Here is a 17,782-nt window from a genome sequence, read left to right on the forward strand (position 1 = left end):
TTATTTGTCCACCATCTTTTTAGCAAAAAAAAAAAAAAAAGGGAAAAAAAAAATTGCTGGTTTTTGCAGGCACGGATAGAAACTGTTGACTGTTGCCCTGCTAATAACAGTAGCACCAAATTGCAAATAAATAAATAAATAAATAAATAAATGAAATTAAAATTATATATAAATATAATTCAAAATTATATATCTAAAAATTTTGCATCAACGGATGTGGTACAAAAAAAATTCATACTGCACTAAACTGTTCAACACAGTCTTTGAATATTTGATGTTATTTGCTGCTTAACGTCGGCTTAACAATGAGGTGTTGACCGATCCAGTATTTTTAACAGGTAGTAACCCCACACACAATAAAGGTAAAAGGCGCAGATTCTATTAGCCATAATTTGCTTATGATTTCCTCTCTGACTTAAAAAAAAAATTAAATATTGTTATTTTTGCATAAATTCATTTAGTAAAGTGTAATTTAGGCACGTTAAAATGCAAAGTCTACTTATGTGGCTTCCTCTAACACTCTGCTGTCAAAATGCTGCATTATTTTTATATTTTTTCCCAATTTTTATATGCTATATTTCAATATTTCTAAATAGGAGAAAAAAAATGCTTATATACTAAGAGAGAGTGGTGGAAGCGAGAAATTAACAATGAATAAAGCAGGAACTTAGTGGTCAGAGTTGGTTTGGTGATGGGTTATAGAGAGAAGGAATCGGGAAAAGACTGGGATAACTGGTCTAATTAAATATTGGTCTCCCTTCTTTTCTTTAATGTGTAATTTATTTGTTTACATTTGTAAAGAAAATATTCAGAAAAAAAAATTAATAAAATGTTTTTCAAAAAAAAAATGCTGCAATATTTTAAAAAATTCTAAAAAAGACTAACATTAATATTAGGCTTTTGGTAGGCTTACCTGGACAAGGTGCCATCTATATGGGTCTTCTTGTGAGATCCTGGGAAAGTTGGGGATCCCAAATCCCAGGAGATTTGAATTCCTAGGCTTTCCCAAGAAAAAAAGTGACCAGAACATGGGAGTAAAGTGAGTATTTTTAATGCATTTTCTCCATTTTTTTTTTTTTTTTACATAATGCAGTATTTTGTGAAAAGGGGGTATCGGAAGCATAATGAGACCTAGCATTTTAATGCAAGGTTCACTTTAAATTATCAGTTAATTTAATATACACCAAAGAAAAATTACATTTGACAAATATCTGACTTAAAGTATACCTAAAGCCAAAACTTTTTTTATTTTTATATTATTTATTTATTTTTTTTTTTAGTTTTGATTATAGTGTAAAAGGATTAGCACCCGTTTTTTTTTTTCAGTCTGTGCCAATGGCTGATTCAAGACAAAGATTCTCCCTCTCTTTGTCTTAGTAACTATTGTCGCTGGGACTTAAAGTGATAGAACCATCTAAAAATTTGAGTTGCCACCTAAATTCTTCAGTGGGACAACAACTTTCTTTTTTTTTCGTGGAGAGATTTCTCGGTTACCGTTGTGTTGTCTCAGGGAGAGAAAATTTGAAGGAAAGTTCCCCCAATGGGACAAAAAAAAATATGGGTTGTAATCCTTTTCTTACTTTATCCAATACTTTAAAAATGGCTTTAAATGCACTTTTAAATCTAGCAGTATTCTTAAAAATAAATGAATAAATTCAACAGTCACATCTAGAATTTGATACATTTCATGCTTTGGTGTTAAATCATTTTCACTGGCTGCTGTGTCAGTACAACAAAAGTTCAAATAGTTTGTGAATATTATGTTTTTTTTTTTTTTTTTCAATGTAAAATTTTGTGTGTGGTGTCCCTCGACAAAACAAACAAAATCGAGTATGGGGATACCACTTTAATTTTTAAATGTATGTCTAATGTATTTTTAAGCTGCGCTGCCTAAAATTCATCTAAAACAACTCTGGATGGAATCAACAGATGCACAAAAAAAAGAAAAGAAAAAAAAAAGTTAAATATACAATGAGCCCGTAAACACAAAATTATATTTTGTTTCTCTGCATTACAAGACATCAGATAATAATTTAGGAATGTCTGGCTCAAATTAAAGCCTTTTTTAATTTTTTTTTTGGTATACGGACTACATATCTGAGACGTAGCCCTTAATCAAATGGTTGATGTATTCCTATGATATCTGCAGAGAAATAGCAGGTACATACAAAAAAAATATATATTTTTTTTTTTACCAGGAACAATAAATTAAAAATAATCGTTCTCTTGATGTTTAAAATGCTGCATCACTTTGTAGAATAACTAGGACTTTGAAGATATAAAAGAAACAACAAACAAGACATATCATTGCAAACTGACAATGTTGAACAACTCCCTAGCATAGCTCAACATCGGTTCAAGTCACAGACAATTCTTCCATCAATAAATTATAATCATTTTTTAAAAAACTCAAACGGAACTCTTTCAATTGCACACACAGGAAAGACTTACAGTATTTACTTAAATATACTCTCTGTATATATATGTATTTATATATATATTTATATAACTTTTTTTTTTTTTTGCCAAGTAGAGCGAATGTGGGAAAAGATGCCCTGAATCAAGATGGCCGTTTAAAGGAGCAATACTCTAGATTACAAAATTGAATACTGAGGTGTTTGTGAACAACTAAAAAAAAAAATAAAAAAAAAAATAAAGCAATATACCAGCAAGGTTATTAGTACCATACCAGAAACAAATGTTCTGTGCACATACTGGAAGAAAGAAAAGTACATACATAAAAGGAAACAAAATTAAAAAAATAACATTTTTTTTTCAATTTGATCAACTAAACACAACACAGTTTGTCAAGCATCACAGAGAAAAGAAAAAAAAAAAGATGTGTTATCTTTCAGAACTGCAGGTCTAAAAAAAAATAAAAAAAAAAAAAATAAATATATATATATATATATATATATATATATATATATATATATATAGCAGCAGTCTCAATAATTTCTGTCATATACACACTGTACAAAGGAGGATTAGTTTGCTGCAGTTCTTGAATGCACCACGTTGTATGTGAAGGGTCCTTAGCCAATCACAAAATCAAAGTACAAAGCACCAGTAATTGTTTGATCTCTGTTCGAGGAAAACGTAACACCTAAACAACTTGTTGTTGTAGAAACACAAAAAAAAAAAAAAAAATTAGCACTAGATTTTACCTTAAGGCTCAGATTTAATATGACACACAAACAGGACCTTAGTGGATAATTGTAACACAAAAAAAAAGAAAAAAAAAAAAGAAAAATATGCAGTCACCAACCAAGTATTGTGCCTTTAAATTGTCTTCGTTCTTTTTGCTACCATGCTGAGTTTGATTATTACTGAATTTTTGACCTGTGTTTTTTGTTTTTTTTTTGGAGTAGAACGTAACAGATTTTTTTTTTTTTTTGGTGTTTGATCAAAAGTCAACTGTTGTTTGCTGTTTTTTAATTCCTTTTTTTTTTTGGAAGTAAAAATGGTATTACTATGTGAATTCAGTGCAAGCGAAATACAGCTGACCATCACATAGCGACCGTCCAAAGATCTCGTCCCTTCGCGGTAACCCTTTGGCTGTTGTAGGGGAGGCCAGCAGTAAAAGGGTTAAGCAAGAGTCGGATATCTACATCCTCGGTGTGAGATGACACTTCTGGGGGTGGGGGGGTGGGGGGGCCGTGTTCAGTCTCGGCTGCGCTCCAGACCTTGAAATCATTGAAAGTAGCCAGTCAACAAACGAAAAAAAAAAAAAAAAATAAGAGAAAAGGCTTGATCTCTTTCCTGACTACCACCACCGATTTTGCATTAGAGAGGTGACAGTAGTTAATGAAACTCAGCACCAAAAGGGCATAAGGCAGTTGAAGGTTAGTTTTTTTGTTTTTTTTTTTCTATCAGCACCAATCCCATAAATTCTCTACACTTGGTGTATAATGTATAAAATATGGAGTGGAGACAACTTTTCCCCACCCCAGACCGTAGCGTGGATGGTTCAATACTGTTTTCTCCTATGTAGAACAACAAAGAATAGTCTTCTTTTTTTTTCATTTGTTACTTACAAAACATAGAGAATATCTTTGTATACCTACAGCAACCAGAAATAAAGCTCTTGGCAAGCTTTCTTTCTTTGTGTGGTTTTTTTTTTTTTTTTCTTTTCAATAAGCTGTATTTTTTTTTCCTCGTAAACAAAAATAAGGTTCCTCTGAACAAAGAGCATTAAAGAGAAGACTCATACTGTAGAAGCTCATACAAGAGAGGACCGTCTCTATATCTAATACCTACAGCTGTGGGGGTGATATATTGAAGAATGTTGATAGTCCTCCTTAATCGTCTGTCCACGAAATGAGCATCCCAGGCTGGGTATCTTTTTCTTGGCATGTCAATCTTTATGAGGGGCCCTTCTGGGTAATAAGGGCGCCCGGATGGAGTAGATGGCACCATTGGTCTCACCTGGAAAACGGGCAAGCACGTGTCAGTTGCTAGATCATCCTGTTGCTCCGCCGCTACTCTGGTGGGCGTTGCCTGGGCCCCCCGGTGCCCGGGGGTTTGTGGCGCCATGGGCTCAACGTCGGGAGGCAAAGGAATGCCCCAGAGCAGCTCGGCGCAACAGGAGCTGGCAAATATCTTAGCTCGTGGCCCCATGGGATGCAACACGCCGTAATACAGGAGCATGAATGCGATCCCGGCGGCGAAACTAAGAAAAACACAACACAGTGCTGGCACAGCATAGGAGTCAGTTGTGTTAGGATCTCTGTAGAAATACCACAGGAACGTCAAGGCAGCGTTCTCTGTCAGGATAACAGTGTAATAAGCGAACATTCTATAACGAGTCCGGCCTTCTTTTACGTTAAACCAGCAAAAGATGTACACGATTCCTACCACCATGTTGAAGAGGACCTCCTCCCACTTAGACATACAGAAGTCTGTCCCGCCATGAATGATCCAGAAGGCCATGATGCACCAGTGGACCACTACAAAGATCCCAAAATAGAGCTGGAAGATTGAAGCAAAGAGCGCAAATGAGATAACCCGGGACGATATGGTGAAGAGTCGCCAGAAGAGGTGGATGAGCGCTCCTCTGTAGCTCATGCTCTTCTTGTCATCCCGGGAGTCCCGTAGAAGCTTGTGATAGGAGGCTAGCACCCAAGCTAGGGACATCAGAGAGGCCACAGAGGAGACACCTGCCAGAAGATAATCATAGAAGAATCTTAGGATGATTTACATTATTCATGGTCATGATGCGCAATGTCACATGCTGCCCACAGACAGGTATACCTCTGTAGTAGGTATTCACATCCAGCAGGGCCTGTTTTGTAATGCTGATATTGTTTTAAAGCTTAACCATGTAGCTTCCTCAGTTCAAAGACGTGTCAAAAACTTGCCTCAGTTATTATAGCCACACAGGTAACTCAATGACCTTAATCCAATCACCATGGAATGTGTCAAGGAAGATGTTGATTGTCCAGGAATAGAGAGGTGAACATCAACACCATCTGTCACCCACACATAATGAATCACACCTTCAGCCATGTGGCTCCAACGATCAGGGTTGAGACTGCAGGGAAAGGGGATGGAGGAGGTGCAGTGTTTTATTGTGGGGGAAATGGCACCAAATGGCAAGTTCCCCCCTCTACAGACTGACAGGGGTAGTGACAGCAGCATCACTACTCCTGTCAGTCGAGTGCTGGAAATGGTGAGGAGAGGAGGAGAGAGCCAGGAGTAGGTGTGGGCTGTGCTCTTTCACTTTGCAGCTCCTCGGTCCAGCCTGTGCAGTGCTCCTGTATTGGGGTAAACACACTTGCCAGTACTAGGCTGAATATGCGATCCATTACTAATACAATATACATAAGATACATATTACACACATATACACAATATATTGTCAAAAGTAACAGCTTCAACTCTTCTGGGAGTGTGTCTATGGGAATGTTTGACCTTCCAGAAGCACATTTGTGAGATCAGGCACCGATGTTGGACGAGAACGTCTGGCTCGCAGTCTCTGCTCTAATTTATCCCAAAGGTGTTCTATCGGGTTGAGGTCGGGACTCTGTGCAGGCCAGTCAAGTTCCTCCAGCCCAAACTTGGTCATGTCTTTATGGACTTTGCTTTGTGCACTGGTGCGCAGTCATGTTGGAACAGGAAGGGGCCATCCCCAAACTGTTCCCACAAAGTTGGGAGCATGAAAGTTTCCAAAATGTCTTGGTATGCTGACACCTTAAGAGTTCCCATCACTGGAGCTAAGGGGCCAAGCTCAACCCCTGAAAAACAACCCAACACCATAACCCCCCCTCCACCAAAAGATTTGGACCAGTGCACAAAGCAAGGTCCATAAAGACATGGATGAGTGAATATGGGGTGGAGGAACTTGACTGGCCTGCACAGAGTCATGACCTCAACCCGATAGAACACCTTTGGGATGAATTAGAGCCAAGACTGTGAGCCAGGCCTTCCCGTCCAACATCAGTGCCTGACCTCACAAATGGGCTTCTGAAAGAATGGTCAAACATTCCCATAGACACCTTGTGGACAGTCTTCCCAGAAGAGATGAAGCTGTTATAGCTGCAAAGGGTGGGCCAACTTAATATTGAACCCTACAGACAAATGCCCCTGTACACACGGTCGGATTTTCCGATGGACAATGTCCGATCGGAGCGTGTTGTCGGAAATTCCGACCGTGTGTGGGCTCCATCGGACATTTTCCATCGGATTTTCCGACACACAAAGTTGGACAGCAGGAGATAAAATTTTCCGACAACAAAATCCGTTGTCGGAAATTCCGATCGTGTGTACACAAATCCGACGGACAAAGTGCCACGCATGCTCAGAATAAATAAAGGGATGAAAGCTATTGGCCACTGCCCCGTTTATAGTCCCGACGTACGTGTTTTACGTCACCGCGTTTAGAACGATCGGATTTTCCGACAACTTTGTGTGACCGTGTGTATGCAAGACAAGTTTGAGCCAACATCCGTCGGAAAAAATCCTAGGATTTTGTTGTCGGAATGTCCGAACAAAGTCCGACCGTGTGTACGCCCTATAAGACTGGGATGCCATTAAAGTTGTAAGGGCATTCGTCCCAATACTTTTGACAATATAGTGTATTATTTTTTATTTTTTTTATACATTTATTGATACCACATGTTCATGCAGAGTTGAGGTATTGTGCACATGTGAATACAATGTTGCAAATCCTTTGAATCCGTTTTATCTTATACAGTGCATCCAGAAAGTATTCACAGCCCTTCACTTTTTACACATTTTGTTATGTTACAGCCTTATTTCAAAATGGATTAAATTCCTTATTTTCCTCAAAATTCTACAAACCATACCCCATAATGACAACGTGAAAGAAGTTTGTTCGAAATCTTTGCAAATTTATTCAAAATAGAAAAAGAAAAATCCCATGTATATAAGTATTCACAGCCTTTGCCATGACACTCAAAATTGAACTCAGGTGCAACTTGTTTCCACTGATCATCCTTGAGATGGTTCTTTAACTTGATTGGAGTCCACCTGTGGTAAATTCAGTTGATTGGACATGATTTGGAAAGGCACACACCTGTCTATATAAGGTCCCACAGTTAACAGTGCATGTCAGAGCACAAACCAAGCCATGAAGTCCAAGGAATTATCTGCAGACCTCTGAGACAGGATTGTATCGAGGCACAGATCTGGGGAAGAGTACAGAAAAATTTCTGCAGCATTGAAGGTCCCAATGAGCACAGTGGCCTCCATCATCTATAAATGGAAGTCTGGAACTACCAGGACTCTTCCTAGAGCGGGCCGCCCGGCCAAACTGAGCAACCTGGGAAGAAGGGCCTTAGTCAGGGAGGCGTCCAAGAACAAAATGGTCACTCTGACAGAGCGCCAGCATTTCTCTGTGGAGAGAGGAGAACCTTCCAAAAGAACAACCATCTCCACCAATCAGGCCTGTATGGTCAAGTGGCCAGACGGAAGCCACTCCTCAGTAAAAGGCACACGACAGCCTGTCTGAAGTTTGCCAAAAGGCAACTGAAGGACTCTCAGACCATGAGAAACAAAATTCTCTGGCCTGATGAAACAAAGATTGCACACTTTGGCCTGAATGCCAAGCGTCATGTCTGGAGGAAACCAGGTACCGCTCATCGCTTGGCCAATACCATCACTACAGTAAAGCATGGTGGTGGCAGCATCATGCGGTGGGGATGTTTTACACTGGCAGGAACTGGGAGACTAGTCAGGATCGAGGGAAAGATGAATGCAGCAAAATACAAGGACATCCTTTGATGAAAACCTGCCCCAGAGCGCTCTGGACCTCAAACTGGGACAAAGGTTTATCTTCCAACAGGAAAACGACCCCAAGCACACAGCCAAGATAAAAAAGGAGGGGCTACAAGCGACTCTGTGAAGTCCTTCAATGGCCCAGCCAGAGCCAAGACTTGAACCCGATCGAACATCTCTGGAGAGATCTAAAAAAGGTCTGTGCACCGACACTCCCTGTCCAATCTGATGAAGCTTGAGAGGTCCAGCAAAAAATAATGGGAGAAACTGCCCAAAAATAGGTGTGCCAAGCTTGTAGCATCATACTTAAAAAGACTTGAGGCTGTAATTGGTGCCAAAGGTGCTTCAACAAAGTATTGAGCAAAGGCTGTGAATACTTATGTACATGGGATTTTTTTTGTTTTTTATTTTTAATAAATTTGCAAATATTTCAAACAAACTTCTTTCACATTGTCGTAATGGGGTATTGTTTGTAGAATTTTGAGGAAAATAATGAATTTAATTAATTTTGGAATAACGCTATAACATAACAAAATGTGGAAAAAGTGAAGGGCTGTGAATACTTTCTGGATGCACTGTATGGTTTTTATTCATTCATATGCATACTGTTTATATGTTCATAGATTTACAGTAAGCCTCATACACACTACTAGCTTCTGGAATGAAAATAAAACTTGATAGCTCATGTCGGAGCCGCTCTACTAACAAGCCAATGTTTATACAGCGATCTCCCCTGCTATGCTATTATGTTCTGACAGGGGGACGGCCCCCCGCCAGCACACTCCGGTCAGCTGAATGGGAGCTGATCAGCAGACCTTTTTTTCAGTCATGACCCTTCGACAGAAGGCTTGTGTTGGACCATACACAGGGGCCGATGCCATCTGAAATTCGGCCCGTGTGTACTAGGCTTTAAACGGACATGTTATTTTTGCCTAATCCATTTCTGGAGCACCCTTATGAATGTATGCATGAGTTCCATTTTAATGTCATTGGGTGCGGCCAGTTGCCTTTTGCGAGGTCACCACTCCTACCCACTGATAGGAGGGGCTTCTACAACATCATGTGATTGGAATCATTTGTTATATTAAGACTGTCAATGCAACATCTTAAATTGGCTTAGAGGAAGAGGGGATCTCCCCTCGAAAGCCATCTGGAAGGTCCTCCGGCTTGCTGGGATCAGTCTTGGTGACCTGTTTTCATTGTGTCCACTGTGGACCCTGATATGCTTTTGTCATTGATTTGTTTGTGAGTATACTTCCTTTTACTTACAATTAAAGATACCACTTGGGTAATGTGCAAGGCTTTTTTTTTGCAGTATTCCCAGTGGGTTCTCCCCCGACCCTTAAAGGGCAGCAAAGCCTGCACTTTTTATTAGAACTATCAAGGACCGGTGATCCATTCACCACCATTACATCACCCTTGAGCGCAGGAGTTTGTTGGTTTTTTTTCTACAGTTGCCAGCTTGTTATTATAGGAGTGCCGTCACATCGGGACTGTGCAGGGTTTCTTCTGCCATTTTACATGGAAGGTCCCGCAACATCAATGCTCACTTCCGGGCTTCAGGTGAACCCTGATTGGCACATCAAGAGCTGCGCAGTGATGCTGAGGCAAACAGGTGGCTCCTGGCAGTGGGATCCCAATTGCAGAAGACAATTAAACTCACAAATAATGGGAGTGGGGGGTGCAGTTTGGCATTTTTGCCCCGGGTACTAAATGGCCTTATCCCAGCACTGTCAAATATTAACACCTACCCCAGATTTCATGGCGCCATGGGGATTGGATTATGTAATTAGAAAATGATGGTTTCACAGACTTTCATGCTTGTCATCTTGTTCTATCTTGAACAACCAACATCTGCTTGGACAGATTCAATGGTGATTGCCTAAAGGTAACCAAGTTATCCGTGAAGTGTTGGACTATGTTCCTGAGATTTAAACCTCGAAAGTCTACATGGAGCAGTGAAACAATTTTTGGCATTCCTGATCTATATAATTGAATATATCAATTGTTTTATTTTATCATTTTAATTTTGGGAGATTCATTACCTCTGTTTGCATTGGGACCTTCTCCCATACATGGAGCACCTCGAGTTGAACCTTCCAGGACTTCTCCATAAGGGTGGCTAATGAACCTTAACCTGTTCCTCATGGTTTGAAGATGTAGCAGCTAATTTTAGCAGATCAGGGTGCAATAGACATTTTTTCAACCTTATCATGGGAAGTCTACTCTCTCTATATATACAAAATCATTCCCTCCAGTATGTTTGTGAAGGTTCTCATTTATCTAGGTCATGACATACCTCAGAGGGTTGGAAACCAGGCACACATTCTCAGGCGGGTGTGAGTCTCTTCTCACTCCCAATGGCATGGTATAGCTATCTAGTTGAGTAGTTGCGTTATTTGTTCAGGAGATTCAGCTGAACTGTTTCAGGAATTTGTTCAGGAGATTCAGCTGTCTTTGTGCCTATAGCAGTAACCTTCTCCACTACTCTATATCTCATCTTACTCTCACATTGAGTTGGCCCGACCCCAGGAGCAGAGAAGGATCAAAACAGGCTACCCCATTAGGCCAGCCATAGACGATTCAAATCTCCAAGATTCAAACCATATTTGGGCAGGCTGAATGCACCCAAGTTGATCCATCAATCAACTTGGGTACAACCAGCCTTCCATGTTCAACATATGATTATTGCTAGCGGCTGTTATAGCCGCTAGCAATAATCAGGGTCTTCTCCCGGCAGGGATGGCTTCCCCCGATCCCCCGCTGGGAGAATACAGTGGCTTGGCGGGAGAGATTCCCCTGTCAACACTGTCTGTGGTTGCAAGAAAGCAATTTGCTCTCTGTATGGCCTGCCTTACTGAACACTTTATAAAACACTACGATTTGTGTTACCCTCTGTAAGAAGCAACAGCAATTGTAAACTAAAGGTCCTTTAAGGATTTATAGAAGGCCCTGGAAAAAAAATATCTTAATTTCAAAGTGGCCTGTCACTATGCTAAACTTAATGGCCCCCTTCACACGGGATCTGTTTTCCTTAGCAGGGGATCTGTCCGTTTATCATCTGCTGAGCTGAGTGGAGCGGGCAGATGACAGGTCTGTGTCTGCTCAGCTAATACAAAGAGAGAGACACAGCCTGCTCTGCTCTATGGGCCATCAGATGTAAACTGACTGGCTGTCCATTTACACTTTACTGCCCTCTGATCCAGCCAGACGGAAAGGGAATGGATCCCTTCTTTTTGCTGGATCAGATCGGATTGAGGTACACTGCTGATTGCCACTTCTCTGTGCTTATGAAAAATTATCCTTAAGTACGCTGGGTAACTAACAATTCCGGCAGGGTCAATCTCCGGAGTCCCCTGCAGCTCATTGGTTCTTTTTGCTGACCTGCACTTCACTACAGCTGACATCAATGATGTAGAGGTCATCAAGAGGAACCATTGAAAGCTGTGGGGTGTGAAGGTTCAGGAATTGGGGTGATCTGAGGTTTGGAGGTGCAGGAATTGGGACTATTCTGAGGTGTGAAGTTACCAGAATAGGGGTGATCAGAGGTGTGAAGGTGCAGGAATTGGGGCTGATTTGAGGTGTGAAGGTGCAGGAATTGGGGCTGATTTGAGGTGTGAATTTACCGAAACAGGGGTGATCTGAGGTGTAATGGTGCAGGAATTGGGGTATTCTAAGGTGTGAAGATGGAGGAATTGAGGCGATCTGAGGTGCGAATGTGCAGGAATTAGAGTGATCTGAGGTCAGAAGGTGCAGGATTTGGAGTGACCTGTGGTCTGTTGGTGCAGGAATTGGGGTGATCTGAGGTCTGAAGATGCAGGAATTGGGGTGATCTGAGGTCAGAAGGTGCAGGAATTTGGGTTACATGAGGTCTGATGGTACAGGAATTGGGGTGATCTGATATTTGATTGTGCAGGAATTGGGGCAATATGAGGTGTGAGATTGCAGGAACTAGGATGATGTGTGAAGGTGAAGGAACTGGGGTGATCTGAGGTGTGATGGTGCAGGAATTGGGGTCATCTGAGGTATGATGGTGCAAGAATTGTGGTGAACTGAGAAGAGAAGGTGCAGAACTTGGGGTCATCTGAGGTGTGAAGTTACAGGAATTGGGATGATCTGCGGTGTGAAGGTGCAGGAATTGGAGCAATCTAAAGTGTGAATGTGAAGGAACTGGGGTGATCTGAGGTCTGAAGGTGGAGGAATTTGGGGTGCTCTGAAGTGTGAAGGTGCGGGAATTGAGGTGATCTGATGTCTAATTGTACAGGAATTGGTGATCTGAAGTAGGGAGGTGCAAAAATTGGGACTGATCTGAGATCAAAAGGTGCAGGAATTGAGGTGATCTGAGGTCAGAAGGTGCAGGAACTGGGTCTGATCTGAGAAGTGAAGTTACATTAAAGCGGAGTTCCACACAAAAATGGAACTTCCGCTTTTCGGAACCCTCCCCCCCTCCGGTGTCACATTTGGCACCTTTCAGGGGGGAGGGGGGTGCAGATACCTGTCTAAGACAGGTATTTGCACCCACTTCCGGCATAGACTCCCATGGGAGTCTATGCCTCTTCCCGTCCCGACCGCGCTGTCTGCTGGGAACACACAGCTCCCAGGAGAGAGCGGGGACCACTAGGGACGCGCAGCGCGACTCATGCATGCGCAGTAGGGAACCCGGAAGTGAAGATGCAACGCTTCACTTCCTGATTCCCTCACCTAGGATGGCGGCGGCAGCTGCTGAGAACCAAGCGGGTTCTCGGTGTCCCCTGCCGACATCGCTGGACCCTGGGACAGGTAAGTGGCCATGTATTAAAAGTCAGCAGCTGCAGTATTTGTAGCTGCTGGCTTTTTTTTTTTTTTTTTTTCTTGGCGGTGTGGGTGAACCCCCGCTTTAATGATTATCTCAGTACAGTGTGTGCACATGGATAACTGATTATCTGACGTCTGATGGTGCAAGTATTGAGGTGGTCTGAGGTAAGAATATGCAGGAATTGGAGTTCAGAAGGTGAAGAAATTGGGGCAATCAGAGATGTGATGGTGCTGGGGTGGAGGTGATCTGAGGTCAGAAGGTGCAGGAACTGGGTCTGATCTGAGGTGTGAAGTTACAGCAATTGGGGGTATTGGGGGATTTGAGTCATTACCCATAACCAAGAACCCTGGATGAGGAAAGGGTGCTAGAATGATGAACTCATCACCTCGGCCCTAAGACCCATGCCATGACTGGTGCCATACTGCAATCCCAGACCCAGTCTGCAAGATATGAACCTGAACGATACATTGATGATTATCTCAGTACAGTGTGTGCACAAGGATAACTCCCATTAGGGTGCAGAAATTAGGGTGTTCTGAGTTGTGAAGGAACAGGAATTCAGGTGATCTGAAGTGTGAAGGTGAAGGAACTGGGGTCTGAGGAGTGGGTTTGCAGGAACTAGGGTGATTTGAGGTCTGAAAGTGCAGGAACTGGATTGATCTGAGGTGTGATGGTGCAGGAATTGGGGTGATCTGAGGTTAGAAGGTGCAGGAATTGGGGTGATCTTAGGTCAGAATGTACAGGAATTGGAGTGATCTAAGGTGTGATGGTGCAGGATTTGGAGTAATATGAGGTCTGATGGTGCAGAAATTGGGCAAATCTGAGGTGTGAGATTGCAGGAACTAGAATAATCTGAGGATGCTGTGAAGGTGCAGGAAATAGGGTGATCAGAGGTGTGAATGTGGAGGAATTGGAGCGATCTGAGGTGTGAAGGTGCAGGAATTGGGGTTATCTGAGGTCTGATGGTGCAGGTATTGAGGCGATCTGAGGTAAGAATATGCAGTAATTGGAGTTCAGAAGGTGAAGAAATTGGGGCGATCAGAGATGTGATGGTGCTGGGGTGGAGGTGATCTGAGGTTTGAAGGTGCAGGAATTGGGGTGATCTAAGGTCTGAAGGTGAAGGAATTGGGTCTGATCTGAGGGAAGTTACAGCGATTGGGGGTATTGGGGGATTTGAGTCATTACCCATAACCAAGAACCCTGAATGAGGAAAGGGTGCTAGAATGATGAACTCATCACCTCAGCCCATAGACCACCCATGCCATGATTGGTGCCATACTGCAATCCCAGACCCAGTCTGCAAGATATGAACCTGAACGATACATTGATGATTATCTCAGTACAGTGTGTGCACAAGGATAACTCACATTAAGGTGCAGAAATTGGGGTGATCTGAGTTGTGAAGGAACAGGAATTGATGTGATCTGAGGTGTGAAGGTGCAGGAACTGGGGTCTGAGGAGTGGGGTTGCAGGAACTAGGGTGATCTGAGGTCTGAAAGTGCAGGGACTGGGGTGATCTGAGGTGTGATGGTGCAGAAATTGAGGTGACCTGATGTCAGCAGGTGTAGGAATTGGGGTGATCTGAGGTTAGAAGGTGCAGGAATAGGGGTGATCTTAGGTCAGAAGGTACAGGAATTGGAGTGATCTAAGGTGTGATGGTGCAGGATTTGGAGTAATCTGAGGTATGGTGATGCAGAAATTAGGGCTGATCTAAGGTGTGAAGGTACCGGAATAGGGGTGACCTGATGTCAGAAGGTACCGGAATTGGAGTGATCTAAGCTGTGATGGTGCAGGATTTGGAGTAATCTGAGGTCTGATGGTGCAGAAATTGGGCAAATCTGAGGTATGAGATTTCAGGAACTAGGATAATCTGAGGACGGTGTAAAGGTGCAGGAGATAGGGTGATCAGAGGTGTGAAGGAACAGGAATTGAGGTGAACTGAGGTGTGAAGGTGCAGGAACTGGGGTCTGAGGAGTGGGGTTGCAGGAACTTGGGTGATCTGAGGTCTGAAGGTGAAGGAACTGGGCTGATCAGAGGTGTGATGGTGTAGAAATTGAGGTGACCTGATGTCAGAAGGTGCAGGAATTGGGGTGATCTGAGGTTAGAAGGTGCAGGAATAGGGGTGATCTTAGGTCAGAAGGTACAGGAATTGGAGTGATCTAAGGTGTGTTGGTGCAGGATTTGGAGCAATCTGAGGTATGGTGATGCAGAAATTGGGGCTGATCTAAGGTGTGAAGGTACCGGAATTGGGGTGACCTGATGTCAGAAGGTGCAGGAATTGGGGTGATCTGAGGTCAAAAGATGCTGGAATTGGGGTAATCTGAGGTCTAATGGTGCAGAAATTGGGAAAATCTGAGGTGCGAGATTGCAGGAACTAGGATAATCTGAGGACGGTATAAAGGTGCAGGAAATAGGGTGATCAGAGCTGTGAATGTGGAGCAATTGGAGCGATGTGAGGTGTGAAGGTGCAGGAATTGGGGTTATCTGAGGTCTGATGGTGCAAGTATTGAGGCGATCTGAGGTAAGAATATGCAGGAATTGGGGTTCAGAAGGTGAAGAAATTGGGGCGATCAGAGATGTAATGGTGCTGGAGTGGAGGTGATCTGAGGTGTGAAGGTGCCAGGAATTGGGGTGATTTGAGGTGTGAAGATGCGGGGATTGGGGTGATCTTAGGTGTAAAGATACAAGAATTGGGGCGATCAGACGTATGACGGTGCAAGAATTGGGGTTATCTGGGGTGTGAAGATGCAGGGATTCGGGTGATCTTAGGTGTAAAGATGCAGAAATTGGGGTGATCTTAGGTGTAAAGATACAAGAATTGGGGCAATCAGAGGTATGATGGTGCAGGTATTGGGGTTATCTGAGGTGTGAAGATGCAGGGATTGGGGAGATCTTAGGCGTGAAGGTGCAGGAATTGGGGTGATCTTAGGTGAGAAGGTGCAAGAATTGGGGTGATCTTAGGTGTGGAAATGCAGGGATTGGGGTGATCTTAGGTGTGATGGTGCAGAAATTGGGTGTGACACATACTGTGAAACATTTTGCTGCCCTTGTTACTCTTAGTACTAGTAGTAATTAGTCACATTAAACTGAACCTGTTCTGTAATGTTGAAGATGTTTCCCGCCCCTTCTCTTGTCCAAGTGGCTTCCTTATTCTAAGCAGCGTCTTGGACAATCGGCATCTATTTTGACACATTCCATGTTTTTTGTAATAAGGCGACAGTTACCCATGTGGATAAAAATGCTGAAGTATGTTCCTGACACTTATTAGAAATGGAGAATCTACTTGGTTTAGTTGTGAGACATCTTCACTATTACAGAACAAGTCCATTTGAATGTGACCCTCTACTACAAGTTCATTTCATCCAGCTGTATCTACAATTCTGCCCTTTGAGTCATTACCCATAACCAACAACCCTGGGCGAGGAGAGGAAACTTGAAGGATGAACTCATCGCCTCAGCCCATAGACCCATTCCATGACTGGTACAGCTGCCTTACTGCATTCCCTGACCCTGTCTGCAAGATAGAACCTGACTGGTACATTGAGGATGTTCTCAGCACAGTGTATACGCTCTACGCAACACGAGGATCACTCACATGGAAGCGTGTCCGCCCGGTTCTTCTGTATCATTATGCAGATTTGTAGCACCAGTTGGGGGGCACTCTCGAGGAATGTCTCCAGGAGGCGTAACATGTTGACGTCTGCATATTCATACATCATAGCCCAATAAAAGCGACGTCGGTGTTCCTTTTGCCTCTGGCTCTGAATGCCCAAGTACATGGTTCGAATGTATCTAAAGAGAACACACAAAAAAAAAAAAAAAAAAAGGTTAATGCTATTTGTGTGCTTTGGTAAACTAACAGTTGCAAAGAGTCTATCACATTCATATGTAGATCGAAGGTGTGCATATGACATCACTTAAACAAACCTTCTGTGAATAAATAAACTACCACAATAGAAGACAGACATGTGGTTCTCAATGGAAAAAAAGTGTGACGATCATCACACTCATAATCCATTGACACGTTCTCCAGCTCTCCAAACGAAAGCCCGCACCTCGGTATGGACAGAGAGCTGGAGGAAGAGTCTGCAGGAGCCTGGCATTGGACCCACCATCCAGTGATCGTAGTTACAATGCTTTGCAAAAAATTAATAAATGCACGTTTTTCCTGCAAATATATGAGCATTTTTATTTATTTTTTTTGTGAAAGGTTGACTTATCCTTTAGTGAATTTACCTGGGGCCATTCATGATAATTATTGTAAAAGTGGCATGATGTATTTCTGAATGTGTCCGCTAGATGGAGCACCAACACAAGACTAGCACACCCTGCACCATAAGCTTTCAACAAGGAACACTTCACAATTGGGGTCATGTAAGGACAGCCAAAAAATACCAGCAAGAACCTATCAGTGTACAAATGGAAATTAATTCGAAGTGTTTGCCACTTTATAGCTTTGGAGAGTATTAATTTTACCGCTGTTTAAAGTATTTGCATTTGGGTACATTTTTTTTTGTGTTTGTTGAGGACCATAAAACTTGAACCCCACTCAATCAGAATCAATAAACCTTCATAATTAACGATAAAGCTTGCCTCCTAGGATGGTAACAGGGCCCATTTAAAACTACCTGGTCCATTGCAATGCATTATTGCACGGCGCATTGTACATCAACAAGTCTTTGCATCAGTACAGCTTATTCAAAGCAACGCCAAAAAAACAGATATGCCTCATTTTTTTCCCCTAGTGCA

At 42.5% G+C, this 17,782-nt stretch overlaps 1 protein-coding gene across 1 annotated transcript in view; it reads right to left on the bottom strand.

The window, feature by feature from the left end:
* Positions 1–2,872: 2,872 nt before the first annotated feature.
* The window catches only part of XKR6 (XK related 6), a 298,974-nt gene continuing 284,064 nt past the window's right edge, over positions 2,873–17,782 (bottom strand). The window contains exons 2-3 of the mRNA XM_073624820.1: positions 16,629–16,825; positions 2,873–5,159 (exon numbers count right to left, since the gene is read on the bottom strand). Coding sequence (XP_073480921.1) covers positions 4,195–5,159; positions 16,629–16,825 — 1,162 coding nt within the window. The 3' untranslated portion in view covers positions 2,873–4,194. The remainder of the gene's footprint in view (positions 5,160–16,628; positions 16,826–17,782) is intronic.

Source organism: Aquarana catesbeiana, linkage group LG04 (genome assembly GCF_042186555.1).
Source record: "Aquarana catesbeiana isolate 2022-GZ linkage group LG04, ASM4218655v1, whole genome shotgun sequence".
Lineage (NCBI taxonomy): Eukaryota > Metazoa > Chordata > Amphibia > Anura > Ranidae > Aquarana > Aquarana catesbeiana.